The following is a 20,145-nucleotide window of genomic DNA, read 5'->3' as shown; positions in this document are numbered from 1 at the left end:
ACATTCCACTCTCACATCCTTTGGAAGTTTGTGGATTTCCAATGCATTTTGACCCATAAACTTAGATATAAAATTATTTCCAACAATAGTTAAAAAAAAGGATGGATTGAATAATAAAACAAAATATTTAAATTATATAATTAAAATTTAATTTTTTATTATATATAAAAAAATTATCCTTTTATGTAACACATAAATCCAATATGAATTTATATATTTTATTTGCATTAATTACGTGATATATTTCATATCAATCTTTCTATGATCATGTCAATTACCACATTATATGTTTCGGGAACAAAAAAAACACCGATTGATATTAAGTCGAACGATTATTAATTTTTTTAATTATTTTAAATAAATAATATAAGCATGTTTAGGTAAAGGATTAAGGATTATAAGTGCTTGGCTTGACCATAAACCTGTCTTTTTCCCCTTATCTTAAAAATGGTTTGTCGGCCATTTTCATGCCTTCGGAAGACAAAATTTGCAGGCCTTCCTTATCTTAAATTTAAAATACTATTTCGATATTTAGTCAAGTGATTGATACAAGACCCTTTTATTCAAATAATATAATATAAGTTTTTTTTTCTCTCAAATAAAATTAACGATATATAGTTAAGTGATTGATACATGATTTTTTTTATTCAAAAAGTAAAAAAAACGAATCTTCCTCTCTCGACTCTTGACCTTAAAAATTTATTTATGATTGACGACCATTTTCGTAATTTGCAAATCCCATTTTCTTGATCATGAAAAAACAAAAGTTCTTTTAAGTCAATGCTTTTTCATAAATGGAATGTCATTTTCGAAAAAAATTAGAAATTCATTACCACACGTAACGTAAATTATCCGATATTTAGGAAAACTCTTGATAGTTTTGAAAATGATATAACCTAAGGATCTATATGTGTGTGTGGCATATAGTCTACTTGATATCGACACGTGTCGATCAAAGCCGCCACATGGGATACAAGACGAGTTGCCAAGATACCTTGTTTATTATTAGAAACTTCTATCATTTTGTTTATTGAAATATTGGCTTTGAAATAGTTTCGGTCGATTTTGTCGATTTTCAAAAAATGATTTTAAATCAATTTAATTTTATTTGATATGAAAAACAAAATATTTGTATATGGCATAATACATCGACTTAATCCTCGGATTGTAACTAAGCTAAAATTTTAATTAATTTGATTTGAGTTAAGAATTTTAAAATTTGAACTCGGTCCAATACCATATTTTGATTAATTAAATAATATAATTTGTTAAAATTACTTAAAAAATCATTATAAATGGGTTCGGATCGGGTCGGGTTTAACTCTGGAAAGAAAAGGCTGGTAAGGCCCGGCCCATTCCTACCCATGGACACCTTTACGGCCCAACAAATATATATTTTCCACCTGATTATTATTTTATATATTTCAATAATCATTTTTACTGACGTGGCAGTCTTTGTTTATCCCCCCTCACGTGGCAAAGCTTCTTTATCTAGTTTCTTTTGGACAAGTCCACCCTTGGTTACTAGTCCAAGTTACACATCTCCCGTCACGTACAACCCTGCGAAGCAGCAACCCCTTTCTCTCTCGCTCTCTTTACCCACAAAAACGAACTCTGGGGCAGGTTGGAAAGGAAAAGAGCAGCTGTTCCCATGGTGGTTATTGGGTTATTTCGATTTTGACCCTTCAAAATATTCCTAGGGTTTTTTCCTATTCGATTCCAATTTGGGTTTTTATAAGGCTTTTCACTTCAAGGTAAGATTTCTTTGTTTGTTTCTTTCTCTACGTTTTTCCTTACTTTGTTTTGTTTGTTTCATCCTGGGGTGTTGGGTTTGTTTGCTTTTGTTTAATGAACGTAGCATTTTTCAATTTCATTCTCAATCTTGAAAGATTTTGGAGGAGGTTTTAAGGTTTGGGTTTTAGCCTCTAATTATTTTCATTATGCTGACTTTTGGGGTCAATGAGGTGGTTTTTGTGTTTGTGGTGGTATTTTTCTTGTTTAGTGTAGGATGCATGTTTAGCAATCTTGGAACCTGTTTCAGTGAAAAGCAAAACTTGGGGATGTTGAAAATGGATTAGACCTCTTCTTCTTGTTTTGGTTAGGGGCTAAATTCGGAAGCACTAGGAAGTTTCAAAGTGTGATAAATATTTATGGTTTTTTTTTTCCTTGTTTAATGTAGGATGCATGTTTAGCTATCTTGGAAGCCATTTCAGTGAAAAGCAAAACTTAGGGATGTTGAAAATTGATTAGAACTGTACCTTTTTTCTTTTTTTGGTTAGGGACTAAATTTGGAAGCGCTAGGAAGTTTTAGGGTGTGATAAATCTTTCAAGGTTGAAGTCTTTTTTAGAAATGACTGTTTTGAGGAGCATTAGTGGGGAATTCGTTATAACTCGTGTTTTTCCTTAGAGTAGGTTTCTTTTTTGTTAGATTAGTCAAGCTCTGGGCATAGGGGTTATTGTCTGGTTCTACCTGTTGAGCTCACTAGCCAAGACTGTAGATTCTGGTTTTGAGAGCAGAACTTTTAGCAATAATAGTATTGATGAAGGGCAGGGCTGTTTTGAGTTCATTCCTCTCAGGGTTTCGTTTTGGTGGGACTGTCATTTACTAATTCCTTATGCTTTTTCAGGCTAATTGAAGTAGTGGAATGCAATTGCCGTAGTTGTCTTATGCACTTAGTATTGCTTATGCTCTTTAGTCTTGAGTCATATGTTTTTTGCTTGCTGCTAGGTTTTTGAATATGAGGCAAGGCAAGGAAGAAGCAGTATGCAGTGTTGAACAGGTAGGTGTTCATATCTGAAGTGAAAGTTGTATTTGCATAAGATTTCTCTTTCTCCCTCTTGTTTAGAAAGAAATAGAAAAGAAAAACCTTTCCCAGTTGTCCATTTTATCTAGATCCTTTTATTCTATTCTTTAACCAAGAAAAAGCTTAAGCTCCGTCAAGGACTCAGATGTGTTTTGGTTTTATATGAACAGGCCATTGACTTGATTTCAGTGGTGAAGGAGATTCATGGGCTTAGTGCAAAGGAGATTAATAAGTTGCTGAGAGACTCCGAAAATTTTACCATTCACTTTGTTACTGAAAAAGGATCAGAAGTAAAGGTACAACCACCTCATTTTTTATTGTTGTAGTGTCATAGTTTTGCTTTTTCACTGAAACATCTCATATTAAATTGTGCTATCTTTCAGATTGATGTGGAAAAACTTGCAGGATGTCTTCCTTTGCACCTTATTGCAGTGCTCATGTCATCTGATAGAGATGAAGCGCTGCTCCGATATTTACTATGTGGCATCCGGCTTTTACATTCCTTGTGCGAATTAGCCCCTCGCCACACTAAACTTGAGCAGGTTGCTCTTAGTAATCCCTCATCTTGTTATTTTGTTGTATTTGTTCCATTATTGTTGTGTTTTTGTTCTTGCATTTGACAAGGACTTGGCACAAATTGTAATGGGACAATTTTTTTAATCAATATCCTTGCACGAAGCTCCATACTTTTCAGTATTCTGTTGAAAAATTGTGTCAATACATCTAAATGAGGGGAAAGCAGGAAGAGAAATACTCTAGGATAAATAATTTACTGCTTAGCTTTGAACTAAGGGCTTTTGGTTTAATTGACGTCACTGCCCCCACAAAAAATAAAAGTAATTAACTTAAGTTTCTTTACTTGCCTGCATGTTTTCACTTCTCAAGGTTTGGATTTTGGACTTAGTTATAAGAATGGAAATCTTCTTAGTTATCACTTGAAGTACAACTTCTTATATTCTGCTCCAGTGACTGTATTGATACTTAATATATATATATAGCAAGCCTCACCCATGACTTGAGATCCCCATAATTGTTGGTTAAGTCAAGATTAAATTTGGAACCTCTTGCAAATTTCTAAGGTACTTGACCTACAAGTCTAGTCTGCACCTTTGCTCTATGAAATGCCCTTGACTGTAAAGACTCAAATTCGGATATTGCAGATTGTACCCATTAATTGCAGAAGTCCCTTCTTTGTCCTAACTCACTCTACTTCTGTGGGTGCTGTTTTGAATTGTGTCTTCATTTCTGTCTTTTTCATCAGCCTATCTACTATGTAGGAATTTTTGAAGATTTCTGGAATACTGTAAGTTTCTTTTCTCTTAATCTTTTTTTGCTTCATAATGTTACAGAGTTTGCTTGATGATGTAAAAGTATCAGAACAGCTGATTGATCTGGTCTTTTATGTGCTGGTTGTTCTCAATGATTACAGACAGGTTCTTTTTTTATCCTTTTTTATGTCTTATCTTCCACAAATTCATTTTTATCTTTATTCAAACTTGTTTTTATGTCGTAGGACATCCATAATTCAAGTCCTGTGCCTCTTTTACATTCAGCACTTGTGGCATGCAGTCTGTATCTATTGACTGGATGTATATCTTCACAGTGGCAAGATCTGGCTCTAGTGATAGTGGCACATCCTAAGGTACAACTTAGTCAACATTATTGTGAACTGATTATGAGGAAAACGGGTTGGGTTAGATGAAGTTATATGTTTATGGAATTGTTATGCTGGTTATTGAACCTTTGGCATATGTTCTTCTGTTTGTTACATGCCACTTCCTTAGAAATTTTTGACAGTTGTATAGTCTTAATAAATCTGCAGTCCAACATGTCTGCACACCTTATTGATCCAAATTTCATTGCAGGTTGACATGTTTATGGATGTAGCTTGCAGAGCTGTTCATCTAGTTGTCAGGTTTCTCCAAAACAAGCTGTCTGCTGAGCATACTGATATCTGTGCAAAGTTGAGTCCAACTGCTGAATTTATAGTTAACTATCTTTGCCAACAATGTGAGGCTTCTTTACAGTTCCTTCAGTTATTGTGCCAACAGAAACCATTTCGGGAGCGCTTACTGAGGAATAAGGTTTGCATACTAGCATTTCATTTATCTATTCATCTGGAATTATGAATACTACCTCTTTAATTTTCTTTTAGTATTATAAGGAACAATTTGTTGTGGCTAAAACTTGTAACCATGGTGTGTCAGAATTCTTAACTACACTCACGTGTGGAAGACAAGAGAGAAAGGTTGTTAGTCAAAAGAACCCTGATATCTAAGATGTTAAAGTTTACATTTTGGCAAGAAAAAAAAATCATGGTTGCAATTAACTGATGTGTACTCATTATAATTTGTCAACATATGCATGGGAGATTTTTATGAGATCCATGTGAAGTTTTGAGTCTCATTGACTGTAGTTCTTGAGATTAATATTGTGATTTTTTGGGATATCTTAGACCAATGGAATTTTGTTGTTGCTACTCCTTCAGGAACTATGCGGAAAGGGTGGTATTCTTTTTCTGGCTCAATCCATCCTGAAGTTGCATGCACCTTATTTTGTAGAATCTTCCACGGTCATGGCTGCATTATCTAGGATGAAAGCTAAAGTTCTGTCAATTGTAAGTCCTAGGCATGGATATTTGTTTTTGCTATATATTTGGTTGCTTAAGCTACTTTGTAATCTTCTGCAGCACCTTTTTAATATAACACTTATGTGAATAAAACTTCATGTTTATGCAGTTATTGAATTTGTGTGAAGCAGAAAGCATTTCTTATCTTGATGAGGTTGCCAGCTCTCCAGGAAGCCTGGATTTGGCAAAGTCTGTTGCACTTGAGGTTTGTTTTCTGATGGTTATGCAAGTTATGTTTGTTTTGCTAGAGTGGGAATCATACTCAGATTTTTCTAATGATCTGTGTCCTGGACTCTCTCTTCTAAGGCCTGCTTTTCACTTCCTGGATGTTTGTCTTTAATACAATTATAATGATACAGGTCCTTGAGTTGTTGAAGACTGGACTCAGTAAAGATCCCAAGCAGCTCACTGCTAGTTCTGATAGAACCTATCCTATGGGGCTTCTGCAACTTAATGCAATGCGTCTAGCTGATATCTTCTCTGATGATTCAAACTTTCGATCTTACATCACTGTGCACTTTGTAAGTTATTATGATCAGACTTCGGAATTTTTTCCTTTGGTTTCATTTCTATCCTGCTTTTGGAAAATTGCTAGTTCATTACTTCTGTGACTGCTGGTGCAATGGTATTTCCAAAGAGTATAATAGCTATAACATCTCTTTTATTGGAACTCATATAATTCCCAGAGAACCCAAATCTTATTAACTTTTGTGGCAAGTAGCAAATTTTCTGCTGGATTAACTTGTAGTTTTGATACATTTGGTGTTCTCTTATGGTTTTTGGATCCTTTATACTAAGGTTTTTGACTACCTCTTTTATGCTCCTTCAGACTGACTTTTTGAGTGCAATATTTTCACTCTCTCATGGAGATTTTCTATCCATGTGGTGTTCGGCTGATCTCCCTGTAAGGGAAGAAGATGGTACCCTGTATTATGAAATATTTCCTGCAGTTGGATGGGCTTTAGAGTCACTTTCATCATCAGACCTAACAAATACAAGAGATCTGTATTTCAATTTTATTTATAACAACACGTCTCAAGCATCCTATGTACATCAAAGAACATCTTTATTTGTCAAAGTAATTGCAAACCTCCATTGTTTTGTTCCAAACATCTGTGAAGGTAAATTTCCACTTGAGTGATGCAAGTTTTCTATGAAATTTGCATAATTTTTGTTATGTTAATTGAATTCTCTGTTTTAATCCACAGAGCAGGAGAGGAACCTCTTCCTTCACAAATTTCTTGGATGCTTGCGAAACGATCCATCTAAGCTATTACCCAGTTTTGTCTTTGTCTCTGGTCCACAAAAGGCTGCTGCTATTTACAGGAACCTGCGTAAATATCTTGTTGAGCTTTGTTTTCTTTTCCCTCCAAGTAGGACATAATTACAAATTATTTCTTGTTCCTTACAAGTAACCTGTTCATGTAGGTTCCCTGTTAAGTCATGCGGAATCTTTAATTCCCACTTTTCTGAATGAGGATGACTTGCAGCTCTTAAGGTGATCTGAAGTTTCCGGGCTTATGAAATTCCTGCTAAGTTCTTAAAGTTGTATTAGAAATTGTTGACAATTTTTGCCATATTATGCCATCATGTATAAATTTGAGTACTACTTTCATCCAAACTGTGCTAGAAAAATGTTTGTGTTACCACACACATGCATGAGTCTTTATACTAACAAAACCTTAATTTAAACTCATGGCATGCAGCCTTCGTTTTTATGTGCTACTTTGAGATATAATTCATATATTAGCCATCCTTTAAGGTTGTCCTTAGAACTTTAATTTTCCTGCAACTATAACCCTCCAAAGCCTCCGTTTGCAACATTCATATTGATCCCTGTTTTGGGGTCATTTCTGTCATCTTCTCTGTTTGAATTAATGGATTGTCCTATATTATTGATTTCTCTTGTTAAGCAACTTCCTTTTTTTCAGGGTATTCTTTGACCAATTACAATCACTGATAAACCCTGCTGAATTTGAAGAAAACCGAGTTCAGGTAAACATTCTATATCTTGTTGAATGATTAGTATTACTCCCACCTCCAATCCCTCTTCTGTGGCAGGTACCTATCTCCTTTCTTTGTTATATTTTAAGTTCTGAAACTATCTGCTTCTGCCGGAAAGATATGGAAAAGTAAATTTGGGAAGTCGATTTTTCAGAATTAGTTTCCTAAAGAATATTTCAGCAAGAATCATTAGGTGAATGCTGGAAGTTCATTGGTTTTATGGTTAATTACAACATTTAGAACCTTATTTTGGTATAACAAATTTAAATATTAAGTGCCGAGTTGGCTTAAACTGTGTGCCTATGACAGATCAAATATGACAGATTTTGTTCCAATTATATTTTAGACTATTGAACTTTTTCCCTTTTAAGAAGACCACTGAAATTGGTTATACTTAATTGTTTCAATTGCAGTTTTTAATGGCAAAGGCTATTATTTTGGCATTGATGCACATGAAAATCCTTTTGCTTATTTTTCATTTTGCCTTTTCTTTTAAATCCAACACTCAACAATGTTTTATAACTGATAGGAGGATCGAAGTCTAGGGGGGTGCTCATCTCCTTTACTGAGAAGGGAACCTCCAAATCGTAATAACCGAAATGGTAACCTGAAAGAGGAAATGTCTGAGAATTCTGCTTTTCAAGAAGAAGAGCAGTGTTATGTCAGAAGCAATCATATGGATCAAGCTGATGATATAACAAGGCAAGACATGATGGATGATAAAGACAAATCTGTAACACCTATTGGTTTGAAAGAAATTGACAGAGATGTTCAGAATGTTGAAACAAGTGGTTCAGATACAAGTTCCACAAAGGGAAAAAATGCCGTTGATAAATTAGTTGAGCGTCTCAGAGATAGTACACCTGCAGGAGTTCGAGAGGATGAAAAAGTTGAAACTGTTCAAACTGAAGAGAAGCAACGGAGAAAAAGGAAGCGAACTATAATGAATGATGAACAGGTGACAATAATAGAAAGGGCCCTTTTGGATGAACCTGAAATGCAGCGAAATACTGCTTCTATACAATCGTGGGCTGATAAATTATGTCATCATGTGCGTAATATAGATCGAGTAACTCATGCTTGATGTAAATTAATTTATTTATCCACTTGAAGTAACATCTTTCTTCACTAAAACTACTATTATTTTCATTTCTCAGGGCTCAGAGGTTACATGTTCGCAGCTACGGAACTGGTAAGGAAGCAACCTCTTTTTGTAACATTTATATGCTAATAATTCTAGAATGTATTCTGAGGTCATGAGATAGCTTCTTTAATGATGCAAATAAACTAAGAGTTGGGGGGAAAGGAAGAAAGAAAGAAAGAAAGCTTATAATAACTGGTTTGAGTTGAAGTGTTTCTTTAAAGTTTAGAGTTTCTTTCCTAGAACTTCTAAGGCAAGCTACTTAAAATGAAAATGACTATTTTGTAGCTTGAAAAGCACCAATTGGCGTAGCTAGCTTTTAGCAGTTAATAGATTGTGGTTGTTTACAGTTTTGCAGCACATTTTAAAAGTTCTGTTAGTTCCTGTTGAAACTAATTTGTCTTATGTACTGTCATCAGGCTCAACAATCGAAAGGCCAGGCTTGCACGAGCCAGTAAGGATGCTCGCCCCCCTCCAGAGCCTGATAATGCTTTTGCAGGAAAGCAAGGTGGGCCACAACCAGGTCATCCATTCAAAGCACCTGATAGTTCTGGTGAAGAGGCTGCCCCCTCAAATACCAGAGGCACTCGAAGCATGTCAAGAATTAGCACCAGTGAAAACCCAGAGGCTCCAGAATTTGTTGATTTTGGTGCTGCAGAATTTGTTCAGTGCAAGCCAGGTCAGTTTGTAGTGCTTGTAGATGGACGAGGTGAGGAGATTGGTAAGGGAAAAGTACACCAGGTTCAAGGTAAATGGTGTGGAAAGAGCTTGGAGGAATCAGGGACGTGTGTTGTGGATGCCGTTGACCTAAAGGCTGACAAATGGGTGAAGCTACCCTACCCATCTGAAGCCACAGGTACCTCATTTGAAGAGGCTGAAACAAAATTTGGGGTAATGAGAGTGATGTGGGATTCAAACAAAATATTCTTGTTGCGACCTCAATAAATTTCAGTCTTGTTGATTTACCATTTTTCTTGCCCCTGGCAATGAAATATAACCCGGTATAGCTTCAATCTCCTTAGCTCCCCTATAACTGGTAATCCAGTTCATCCCTCCTCTTTCCATTACTTTAGGGCATATATCATAGACCTTCACTAACTAAAGTCGCCCCTTCTGACATGGGAAAAGACCACCAAAAGCAAGCTTGGTAGGAAGGGGTGGACTTACTTTTAGGACACTCAAATGAGTTGTGAACACCATAACCTTGATGAAAAGAATGTGAACTTCAAGTTTTGAGGTAACCCTTTTTCCTTTTTCCCTTTTTCCCTCATCAAGGAAAGTGACATTCCAATGTACATTGAAGTGGGAGTTAACAGATTTCTAGTAAAAAGCAATGTGAAAAATTTTGTAGTTACTACTTATGGATCATTAGATTTGGAAATCAAACAGTACATTATGCTCTGATATGCATGCATCCTTGGTCTTGGGTCCATTTACAGGTCATACAAAACTATTTGTACTGTGAGAGAGATACATATTGTGATTCTTTAATGTGTCCTTTGAGGACATCTACATGGTCATGCTGCCCTACCAACCACCTGAGAAGGCCATGGTTGATATTCCTCTCAATCCAAAACTTGCAGTGTCTGTCTCTAATGTCAACAACCCCAAGGGCTAAATGATTTTCATTATATTTCCAAACTATATAACCAATACAATATAATATCATGGTTCTTCTGCATTCTAGTTTTGGTTAAATTATCGATCAAATCATTTGCAGTTCGAGATATTTGAGAGATCCATATATATTTTATAAACTAGAGTGATTTTTTTTATTATATATAAAAAAAAGGTTACTAAAATGAAAATATTTGCAAATTTGCATGTGTAAAAAAGCAGGATTCTAGTAAGAAAACAAAAAGGGAGGAAGACAATTACACATGACTCATGGGAGAGATGGGAACAGCAAGCAATTGGGAGCCATAAACCAAAACTCAAACCACTTTTTCTCTTTTGGTCATTGTCATTTTGTCACTACTCGATCAAATCAGTCCAGCCTATAACGTGGAGTACCTTGCCCTTGTTCCCGTTAGCAAGTATCTCTCAGACAGAACTACCCTTTCATGTTGAAACATTCTACATAACTGTCCAAAGAGTACAACCTTGAAAAGCACACTTCTCTTGTCTGTCGCTCTTTCAATCAAAAAGGAAACAGTCTCCCCCCCACCCCCCCCCACCCCCTCTGTCTCTCTTTCTCTCCGCTGTCTTTGCTGATATAAAATTTTGTCTCAAACAGCTTTTGAATATTCAAACTTTCTCTCTCTAAGTTGCAATAGTTACTATTCGAATCCTTCAAAAATACTAAAAAAAAAAAAGAAGGTAGTAAAGCCCTTTTTGAATAAAACCCACAATATTTTTCTTTTGCTGGAAGCCTACTTTTTATTTTTTGGCCACGAAAAATTTTCTTGTCAGATTTTCTTGGGAGATTCTTGTCAAAAGTTTGGATTTTTCTTGGTGGGTTTTGGTCTTTGGGTTGAAATATTGAAAGGTTCTTTGAGTAAAAGAAGGAATTGCATGGAGATCAAAGAAGATGATCATGAAGATGTGAAAGGCTTTTAGAGAAGGTGGTTCTTTGATTTTTGACCCTTTGATGAGCTTTTTGTTTTTGGGTTTTGATTAGGGTCTTTGTTGTTTTTATTGGGTTTAGCTGTTGAAAGGTAAGTTCTTTGTTCTTGTTGTGCTTTCCAAGTTTTGTTTTTTTATATGATTTTTGTTTGTTTTATTAAACCTTGTTTTACGTTTCATTTCATTTTTTTCCTTGACTTGAGATATCAATTTCGTCATGTTCTTGAATTCTAGTAAAAGCAAGAGATTCAAACTTTTTTTTAAGATATTTCCTTCTTTCTTTCTTTCTTTGATGTTGAGCTAGGGTTCTTTGGCTTGAATTTCTGGGAAAAAGAAATTAAAGCTTCGTGTTCTTAAGGACAAGGAGGTGATTTACTTAGTCTTTTTGGTTGAAGACTTGACAAGGATATTTAAGGTATGGTTAGCTTCACTTATGTTGTGATTGCTATGACGATGTTAAAATCTTGATGATGTTGACTGATTTTTTATCTGGAAATTTAGTTTCATTCACGTTGTAGTGAATTTTTGCTTAAGGATTTTCTGGTTAATAATCTTTCGAGACTCGAAAGTTTGGGTTCATGAAATGTTAAGTTATGCTATACAGTTGTTGTTACTGTTAGTATTTGGTTGTTCTTAACTTGTATGAGTGTCATTACATGGAAACCATTCAGGCATTACTTTTCAATCTAGGAAAGATTGAGACCATGGCTTTCATCAAGTGCACCGGGTTAATCTTATTTTGCTTCTAAAGCTGCTAACCCTTTCGATTCGTGAGGATTTTACCCAGCCTGATATTACTGTTCTAGTTGTGTTTGAGCAATTCATATCAGCGCATCTTGTTAAGATCCTGAGATTTGTAAATAGTGCCGAATAATCATTTGGCCATTTAGGAGAGTACAGAGTAATATTCTTTGAGATTGTTGTTCGTGATGTTTCTGCTGAGGCATGTTGCATGCTTTCTCAACTCTTGCTGCCTAAGCCTGTCTTCCTATATCTGATTCATGCCAATAATTCTTTCTTTTTTTTTTTTAATTTCAGAGAAATTATAAACAAACAAAGCATTATGGTTGCAAAGGGACGCCATAATGCCACTGACTCTCCAAAAGTGGAAGTGGGAGAGATAGACACTAGTGCACCTTTTCAATCTGTTAAAGATGCTGTCACTCTTTTTGGTGAGGGTGCTTTCTCGGGGGAAAAACCTGCCATAAGAAAGGCAAAACCTCATTCTGCAGAGGTATTACTGATTCTCGGAAGTTTCTCTTTCTTTCTTTCACTTGAAATATTGTGTTAAGGCTTAGTAATATTAAGTTTTTGGGATATGGATATGATATTTATGGCCATTCAAGTTGTTCTTTTTCCTATTCTCATTTATCTCTATATATAAAAAAAATTCGAGCTGCTCAGATCATGAATTTTGTATGAAGGCCGAGAAACCTACATAGCAACTATGACCTTGTTAAGGTGCATTTTGGGCCATCTTTGTAAGCATTGTGTATTTATATTGTCATTGTTTTATAACTAAGTTCGAAATTAGAACTTCAGGGTTAGATTTTATAGAAATCTAGTTATGTGGAAAATGCATGATCATTAATATTTAACTCGCTATTTGTTGCTAAAACTTATTTGTTATTGAGCTGCAGAGAGTATTGGCCAAGGAGACACAGCTTCACCTGGCACAAAAAGAGTTGAACAGGTTAAAGGAGCAACTAGAAAATGCCGAGACAACCAAGGCTCAAGCACTTGTAGAGCTTGAAAGGGCTAAAAGAATGGTTAAAGATTTAACTGACAAACTCAAAACTGTTAATGAATCAAAAGATTCTGCAATCAAGGCTACAGAAGCTGCAAAGAATCAGGCAAAGCTGATTGAAGAAGCAAATTCTAGTATTCTCCCTGGACCTGATGGTGCTAGGAACCATGACTTGGAAACTTCAAGGGAACAATACATGACTGTGATTACTGAACTTGATGCTGCAAAACAAGAATTGAGGAAGGTTCGTCAGGATTGTGATGCATCCTTAGAAGCCAAAATTGCTGCCTTTAACCAAACAGAAGAAGCTGAACATGCAGCCAAGGTTAACATGGAGAAAGTTGGGGAGCTCTCTCGGGAGATTTCAGCTGTACAGGAATCAATCGGACAAGTGAAGCTTGCATCTCTTGAAGCACAGCAAGAACAAGCTAAAATGTTTGCTGAAAAGGATACTCAGAGGCAATTATATAAAGCTTCCCTGGAAGAGTCGACAAAGAAATTGCTTGCTTTAAAGAATGAATTTGACCCTGAGCTTACACGAAATCTTGAAGCACAACTGTCTGAAACGGTCAATCAGATTGGGGCTTTGCAGAAGCAGATGGAAAATGCAAAGGCTTCTGATCTGGAGTCTGTGCAAACTGTTACTTCAGAGCTAGATGGTGCGAAAGAGTCGCTGCAAAAAGTTGCTGAAGAGGAAAACTCCTTGAGAAGTTTGGCGGAGTCTCTTAAGATGGAGCTAGAGAATGTGAAGGAAGAGCATTCTGAACTGAAGGAGAAGGAAGCAGCAACAGAGTCCATTGCTGGGAATCTGCATGTCAAGCTTCGAAAAACTAAAGCTGAGTTTGAAGCTTTCCTTACAGAGGAATCCAAAACAAGAGGTGCCTGTGAAGAAATGATTTCAACCCTCCAACAGCTATTGGTGGAAGCAGAAAATGCACGGCGAGAAGCAGAAGAGATGAAGAAGGAAGCTGAGGAGTTAAGGTTGGAAGCTGAAGCCTCAAGAATTGCACTCGAGGAAGCAGAACAGCAGCTGAGAGTTGCTCTGGAAGAAGCTGAAGCTGCAAAAGAAGCTGAGACCAAGGCGCTTGATCAGATAAAGATGCTTTCTGAGAGAACTAATGCAGCACGTGCCTCAACCTCTGAATCTGGAGCCAATATCACTATCTCCAGGGAAGAGCTTGAGTCTTTGAGCCGTAAAGTTGAAGAGTCTGATAATTTAGCTGAGATGAAAGTGGCAGCTGCCATGGCTCAGGTGGAAGCTGTGAAGGCTAGTGAAAATGAGGCCCTCAAGAGGTTAGAGGCAACTCAGAAAGAGATTGAAGACATGAAGGTTGCTACTGCAGATGCTTTGAAGAGGGCAGAGATGGCTGAAGCAGCCAAGAGGGCAGTGGAGGGAGAACTTAGAAGGTGGCGCGATAGGGAACAGAAGAAAGCAGCTGAAGCTGCATCTCGGATTCTGGCAGAAGCACAGATGTCAGCAGAATCATCCCCACAGCACTACAGAATTCAGAAGCAGAACCCGCCGGAGAAAATTGTTCAGATACGAAAGTTGGAAAAAGAGAAGTCTTCTGTCTCAAAGAAGGTACTTTTACCTAATATCAGCGGGATCTTCAATCGAAAAAAGAACCAAATTGAGGGTGGATCTCCCTCTTATCTGCCTGGTGAGAAGGCTCTGTGACATTGCATTTGCCAGATCTTTGTACATTTATCAATGGTTGAGAGAAACATGTTTGGTTGTGTGTACATCTGAGAACAAATCTCTGTTATTCTTGTCTGTTTGAGGAATTTAAAGTGGAATATCTAAGGCCTAGTTTGCAAGCAACGTGGGGAAACTGACATCTGTGTGTATGACTTGCATATCAATCGATGACTTAGCAATGGAAATGAATGCTCGTGTATTAGGTGCCAATGGCTCATCGAGGGCAATGTGACAGCAATGATGTAGATGAAGCTTTGGCAGTAAGCAAATTTAGCCTTGATGGCATTGGTCACTAAACAGCTGGCCATTGTGTTTCATTGTATCCTTGAGATCAATCAAATGCATCCAATCCTCCATGATGTTAGTGTAAACCTTGTGAACATGTTAAGTTGGTGTCCAACTTTAAGAATGAAAGCATTCTCCCTGTGAGATCAATGTAACAAATCAATCATTTTGCTTCAACGTAAGCTGTTGGTGGATGAGAATTCAGTGTTGGGTTTGGTGGTTAAGTTGGTGTCCAACTTTAAGAATGAAAGCATTCTCCTTGTCAGATCGATGTAACAAATCAATCATTTTGCTTCAACGTAAGCTATTGGTGGATGAAAATTCTGTGTGGGGTTTGGTGGAAACCAGCTTTCCACCATCTGCAGCCCAGGAGTCACTCCTCCATAGACAATATGGGAAGTTACATGGTAGTTATTAAAAAGGTTTTTAAGGCGATAAAGCACAGGTTCCTCACCTCCTGATTACAAGCCTGAAAAGTAGTCTAATTTGCATCATTTTAATTGGCAGGTGAATCTAGTTCAATTTTTATAATAAAAGTATGACCAATAGTGGGATAACTTAAATGAGAGAAAATCCAATATCATGAGTACCATAGTCTCTCAATCTCAATTATTTGTATCAGCACGTGAACCTTTTTCTTTTTTTGAATTATTGACATGGCTGGCAAAGAATGGAAAGTGGAAAAGAAAATCCTGTTCCTCTCCTAACACTTGATTTTGACAAATGAAGTAAAAACACCCTCATGGCCCCCCTGCAGGACAAGTGTAATTTACTCTTCAAGTCAATGGAAAAGAGAAGATAGTCCCAAAATTGAAAATTTGCTTAGACGATGGACAAGGCTTATGTAAACAAGAAAAATACAAAAAAACATTAACTCTCAAGTCAATAGAAAATAGAAAATAGTCCTAAATTTTCAATAATTAGCATAGAAATATGAAGAAAAGAGCCATAAACAAGAAAAGTACAAAAACATTAACTCAATAACTGAAAAGGACCTCAAAACAAAACAGGCAGTAATAGTCCAAAAAACCCCTCCCTCAAAACTATTGGAAAGTCTCACTGTGAACCAGAAAAAAGAAAGAAAATTTCATACAAAAGAAAATGAGGAGACTAAATTTTTTTCTTGTGAAAACCACACCTTGAAAATAAAAGAAGAGTCTTTCCCATGCCACTGGAAAGCCTGGAACTTAAAACCTCAAAAAAATACCGATACCTCTTCCTCTCTCTCAAAAGCCAACCATCCCTTTCACCAACCCAAAAAAGAAAAAAAAAAAACCCTTCCTTTCACTCCCCTGAAGAAAAGTTTTTGCTTCTTCTAAAACCCCTCTCTCTCTGTCTTTGTGCCTTGAAATGATGTCAAGTAGCAGAGAAAGAGAAGACCCATTAACTTTCTCCGCAAACCCATCATCATCCTCATCTCCAATCACAGTTTCAGACCACCTTGATAGCTATCTCCAAGACCCAACTTCCCACATCGGAAGTGCTTCTGGAAGTTACTCGAACGAGGGTCTCTTAGCTGTTGAGGCAGCTGGTCCCAGTAGCAGTGATGTTGAGTTTGGTTTCTTAAGGCCTGACTTTAGACAGCAAACTCCAATCTCTGGCACTGTTCAGTTCTATCAACGCCACGTCTTTCTTTGTTATAAAAACCCGTCCGTTTGGCCTCCTAGAATCGAGGCTGCTGAGTTTGATCGTTTGCCTAGGTTGTTGTCTGCTGCGGTTTTGGCTAGGAAGACTGATATGAACAAAGAGGTTGGTCTGCCTTTTTTTTAAAAAAATCTTTTTGGTGAATTCAAGTGGCTTTTCCGGATTGGTTTTGTTTTTTTCGAGTGATATCAAAGTGAGGAAGCTTCAAATTTGTTAATTTTTTATATTTTTAGGTGAATTTAAGTGGGTTTTTGTTGTTTCGTGGATTGGTTTAATTTTTGAGTGATCTCAAAATGTAGAATTTTGGTTCTTTTTAATGGATTGAATTCCATTTTTAGAAAATTAAATTGGGTATTAATTGGTTTCTTTAGTGGGCCTTTATGTATGAGTTGGATTTAGATTTTGGTTCTGTGGTTTTGCCCTTTTTGTTTTTCAACAGCAAATCACATTGATTCAGATTGGTTTTTGTAACTTGAAGTGTGGAGTCGTTGTTTAGGAGAGTTGGAGCCTTGAAGGGAAGTAATTTGATATCTTTTTTGGCTGCAAACTTGTCATTTTGATGTCACTTTTTAGTAAATTAAATTGGGATCTATTGTCCTGTGGATTGTTATGTTTTCTAAATTTTCTTGCAAAGGGAAATGTGTTTTCTTGAGTTTATAGTTTCAAATTCTTCCTTTTTACATAGGTTGGTTTGGTGTTTTGCTATATGGCTGTCTTTAGGAGTGATTTTGGGGGGTATGAAATCTGTCTTCTTTTTAGCTCAAATTTGTCATTTCAAAATTTAATAGGATTTTTATTCTAGAAAAATAGAATCCTGTTTTTGGTGGCTTGTGTGTGTTTAGAAGTGATTCGGTGCTCTGCAGTCTAATATTCTTTTAGCTTCATTTTTGTCATCTCATGTAGGCTTGGTTTATGTATTGAGGTGTGCTTTTGGTGGTTTGTGAATCAGAATGATTTGGATTTTGATGTGTTAATGCACACTGCGTCTATTAACGTGGGATTTGATGTGGTTTCTTAATAAACATAATCTATGACTCTGAGTTTCACAATGTGTAAATACACCTTGCTTAATTTAATGGAACCAAATAAAAGAAATTAGTTTCTTTCTCATTTTCTTTTGGTTTGTACAGTTGCTGCTTTTAACTGTTCAACATACATTTTCATCTTTCAACATATGTTTCTTTTATGTTTCTACATTTAATGTCCCTGATGCTACTATAAAAGCGTATCTACACAGGCATGTAATGCTGGTATTATATAGGTGGGAGTTAATTTTCCCTTTATATCACTTGAGGACAGCACATTGAGTCAATGAAGTGTTCCCTTTTGGTTGCACTGTAAATCTTTTATCCACAGGAACAGATATAAAGATTTCACCCTGAAATGACATGCTTTAGAAGAAAGCTAAATGATGTGATAGCTGGCTGTTGGTTTATCTGATGTTGTAGGACTTTTCATTAGTCTTGAAGTTTGGATGGATTGCTGTGGTGCATAATCATTTTCTATATAAGAATTTATTCACAAGCATCGCCCGAATGTATGAGTTTTACTTTCCAGCATGCTTACCTTATCTATTTCTCCTCTTTTTCTTTTAGACCCGCTTAACAATATGTGAGGGACATGATGGAACTGAGACATCAAATGGAGATGTATTAATATTTCCAGACATGATTAGATACAGGTCCATTGCAAGCTCCCATTGAGGTTTCTTCAGATGTTTTTAATTTATCTCCTCTGTTTTCCATTTTAATACTGATTTCAGTTTTAGCTAAGGATGCAGGAGATTGACCCATTTCGATGTTGACACGTTTGTTGAAGAAGTTCTTGTCAAGAATGGTGAGTGGCTGCCTGGAACTCCTGAAAGACTAGACGGATCATATGTTTTTGTTTGTTCTCATGGATCCCGAGATCGCCGCTGTGGAGTTTGTGGACCTCCACTGGTTAGCAGATTCAAAGAAGAGATAGAATTGTATGGTCTTCAAGGTAGAGTGTCTGTTAGCCCATGCTCACACATTGGTGGCCATAAGTATGCAGGAAATGTTATTATATTTGGATCAAATGTCAATGGAGATGTCACGGGACACTGGTAGGAGTTATCTCTCTTCCACTGGCTATTTTATCGAATGTTCCTTAATTTGTTCATTAAGCAAGCCTAGTTCCTGTTGCTTTATGGAAATCTTGTGCTTAACTCTTTTTTTTTCCTTTTTATATCGTTTACAGGTATGGTTATGTTACTCCAGATGACGTACCTACGCTGCTCGAGTGGCATATTGGGAAGGGAGAAATTGTAGACTCGCTGTGGAGGTGACTTTTCTGGCATCAACATGCTTCTATTTTACACCAACCCTTCTTTGGGTGTAGGTTTCATATGTAGGATAGGATATATAAGAGGATTAAGAATGAAATATGCAAAAACATTAGCATTAGGTAAGGTGGCAAGCATACAAGTTGTAGTTGGTAGTTTGACCGATGCAGAATACTATGAGCATTCAAAACAGGAAAGCATTCAAAATCTTCATGTTCTATATATTGATTAACCTCATGTAGTGAACAGTGGGAGTTAGGATAGGACCATGGCTACATTCTTACCTAACAACAAAGATTCAGGTTGTAGTCATATAATTTAATGTGTTTACTATGTATTAACCAGACATTTAAATGCTTATTTCAGGGGTCAGATGGGATTATCTGAAGAAGAACAGAAGAAATTTCAAGAAGAAAGGCACTTAGTAAATGGTGAGACCACTACAGAAGGAAGCACCAAAGAGGCAACTCAAAGACAAATAGATGAGGTGAACACAACTGCCCGTAGGTCTCAAGATGAGCTTGTAAGCTGTTGCCAGGGAAATGACAGTGCTTGTTGTCATGACTCCGTGGTACCTGAAAATTTGGATATTCTGGATACTGATGAAGGTGCAGTAAAGTTGACACCTGAAAAGAGAAAAGGCAGCAAGAAAGTTATTCCAAAGTTCACTAGTGGCAAAGCTGCTGCCGTGCGCAAGGTTTGTGCGAAGCCAACATGGTTTGAGAGCTGGGAGCATGAAGATACGTATGCTGCTCTTGCTGTTGTTTGTGCTGCTGCATCGATTGCAGTTGCATATAGCTGCTATAAACAGCTAAGTTAGGAATCTGATATGATATTTGCATTCTTTAAATGTGATGTTTTGGAGCAGCCTTACGTGTATGCTGAATACCAATCAGATAAACTAAGTTGTGCCATGTTGTATTGCATCTACGGAAAGATCTATGAAAGGCATTGAGCTTGAATCATGAGTGTGATGCTTATAAGTACACTGCTGAGCTTACTTGAGTTTTTACCTTTTGCCATTTTTGTGCTTGTTATCTTCTTCCCATGTTAATGACTAAACTTGAAAATTTTAATCAGGCTCGACCTTCATGTAAGAGAACCTTGAACCACCAAATGCAAGAGTGGGTACTGCACAAAGCAGCAATCCCCCATTAATGCATCAAGCGATAGTTTATCCTAAGGTTCAGCTGATACACCAACATTTGAATGTTAACTATGTCAATGTTGACAATATATATGCTTAACAATAGCAAACAGCCTTTACAAGCAGCAACCATGTTCAATAAATATTCAGAGCATGCTGGCAAATAACTTATTCA

At 36.6% G+C, this 20,145-nt stretch overlaps 3 protein-coding genes across 4 annotated transcripts; all 3 read left to right on the top strand.

The window, feature by feature from the left end:
* Positions 1 to 1,533: 1,533 nt before the first annotated feature.
* Positions 1,534 to 9,819, top strand: LOC18593257 (sequence-specific DNA binding transcription factor ATNDX). The gene is made up of 17 exons (XM_018125142.2): positions 1,534 to 1,754; positions 2,729 to 2,780; positions 2,975 to 3,100; positions 3,188 to 3,346; positions 4,154 to 4,237; positions 4,318 to 4,446; positions 4,670 to 4,888; positions 5,293 to 5,421; positions 5,543 to 5,638; positions 5,793 to 5,954; positions 6,263 to 6,554; positions 6,642 to 6,767; positions 6,862 to 6,931; positions 7,365 to 7,428; positions 7,967 to 8,488; positions 8,595 to 8,629; positions 8,998 to 9,819. Exons 2-17 carry the CDS (start codon positions 2,739 to 2,741, stop codon positions 9,521 to 9,523), a joined length of 2,781 nt encoding a protein of 926 aa, XP_017980631.2. The 5' UTR covers positions 1,534 to 1,754; positions 2,729 to 2,738; the 3' UTR covers positions 9,524 to 9,819.
* A 931-nt stretch (positions 9,820 to 10,750) lies between these two features.
* LOC18593256 (weak chloroplast movement under blue light protein (DUF827)) lies at positions 10,751 to 15,139 on the top strand. Of its 2 annotated transcripts, none has more exons than XM_007020393.3 (4): positions 10,751 to 11,142; positions 11,448 to 11,558; positions 12,182 to 12,377; positions 12,784 to 15,139. In XM_007020393.3, exons 3-4 carry the CDS (start codon positions 12,207 to 12,209, stop codon positions 14,566 to 14,568), a joined length of 1,956 nt encoding a protein of 651 aa, XP_007020455.3. In that variant the 5' UTR covers positions 10,751 to 11,142; positions 11,448 to 11,558; positions 12,182 to 12,206; the 3' UTR covers positions 14,569 to 15,139. The 2 variants fall into 2 exon arrangements, with proteins under 2 accessions (XP_007020455.3, XP_017980164.2); XM_018124675.2 differs by having other exon boundaries at positions 10,751 to 11,235.
* An 839-nt stretch (positions 15,140 to 15,978) lies between these two features.
* LOC18593255 (Sucrase/ferredoxin-like family protein) lies at positions 15,979 to 19,809 on the top strand. Its single transcript, XM_007020391.3, has 5 exons — positions 15,979 to 16,623; positions 18,114 to 18,199; positions 18,299 to 18,604; positions 18,739 to 18,822; positions 19,190 to 19,809. Exons 1-5 carry the CDS (start codon positions 16,225 to 16,227, stop codon positions 19,641 to 19,643), a joined length of 1,329 nt encoding a protein of 442 aa, XP_007020453.1. The 5' UTR covers positions 15,979 to 16,224; the 3' UTR covers positions 19,644 to 19,809.
* Positions 19,810 to 20,145: the final 336 nt, after the last annotated feature.

Source organism: Theobroma cacao, chromosome 7 (genome assembly GCF_053813885.1).
Source record: "Theobroma cacao isolate CCN51 chromosome 7, ASM5381388v1, whole genome shotgun sequence".
Lineage (NCBI taxonomy): Eukaryota > Viridiplantae > Streptophyta > Magnoliopsida > Malvales > Malvaceae > Theobroma > Theobroma cacao.
The sequence above is the reverse complement of the archived record's forward strand: the minus strand, read 5'-3'. Positions and strand labels throughout refer to the sequence as shown.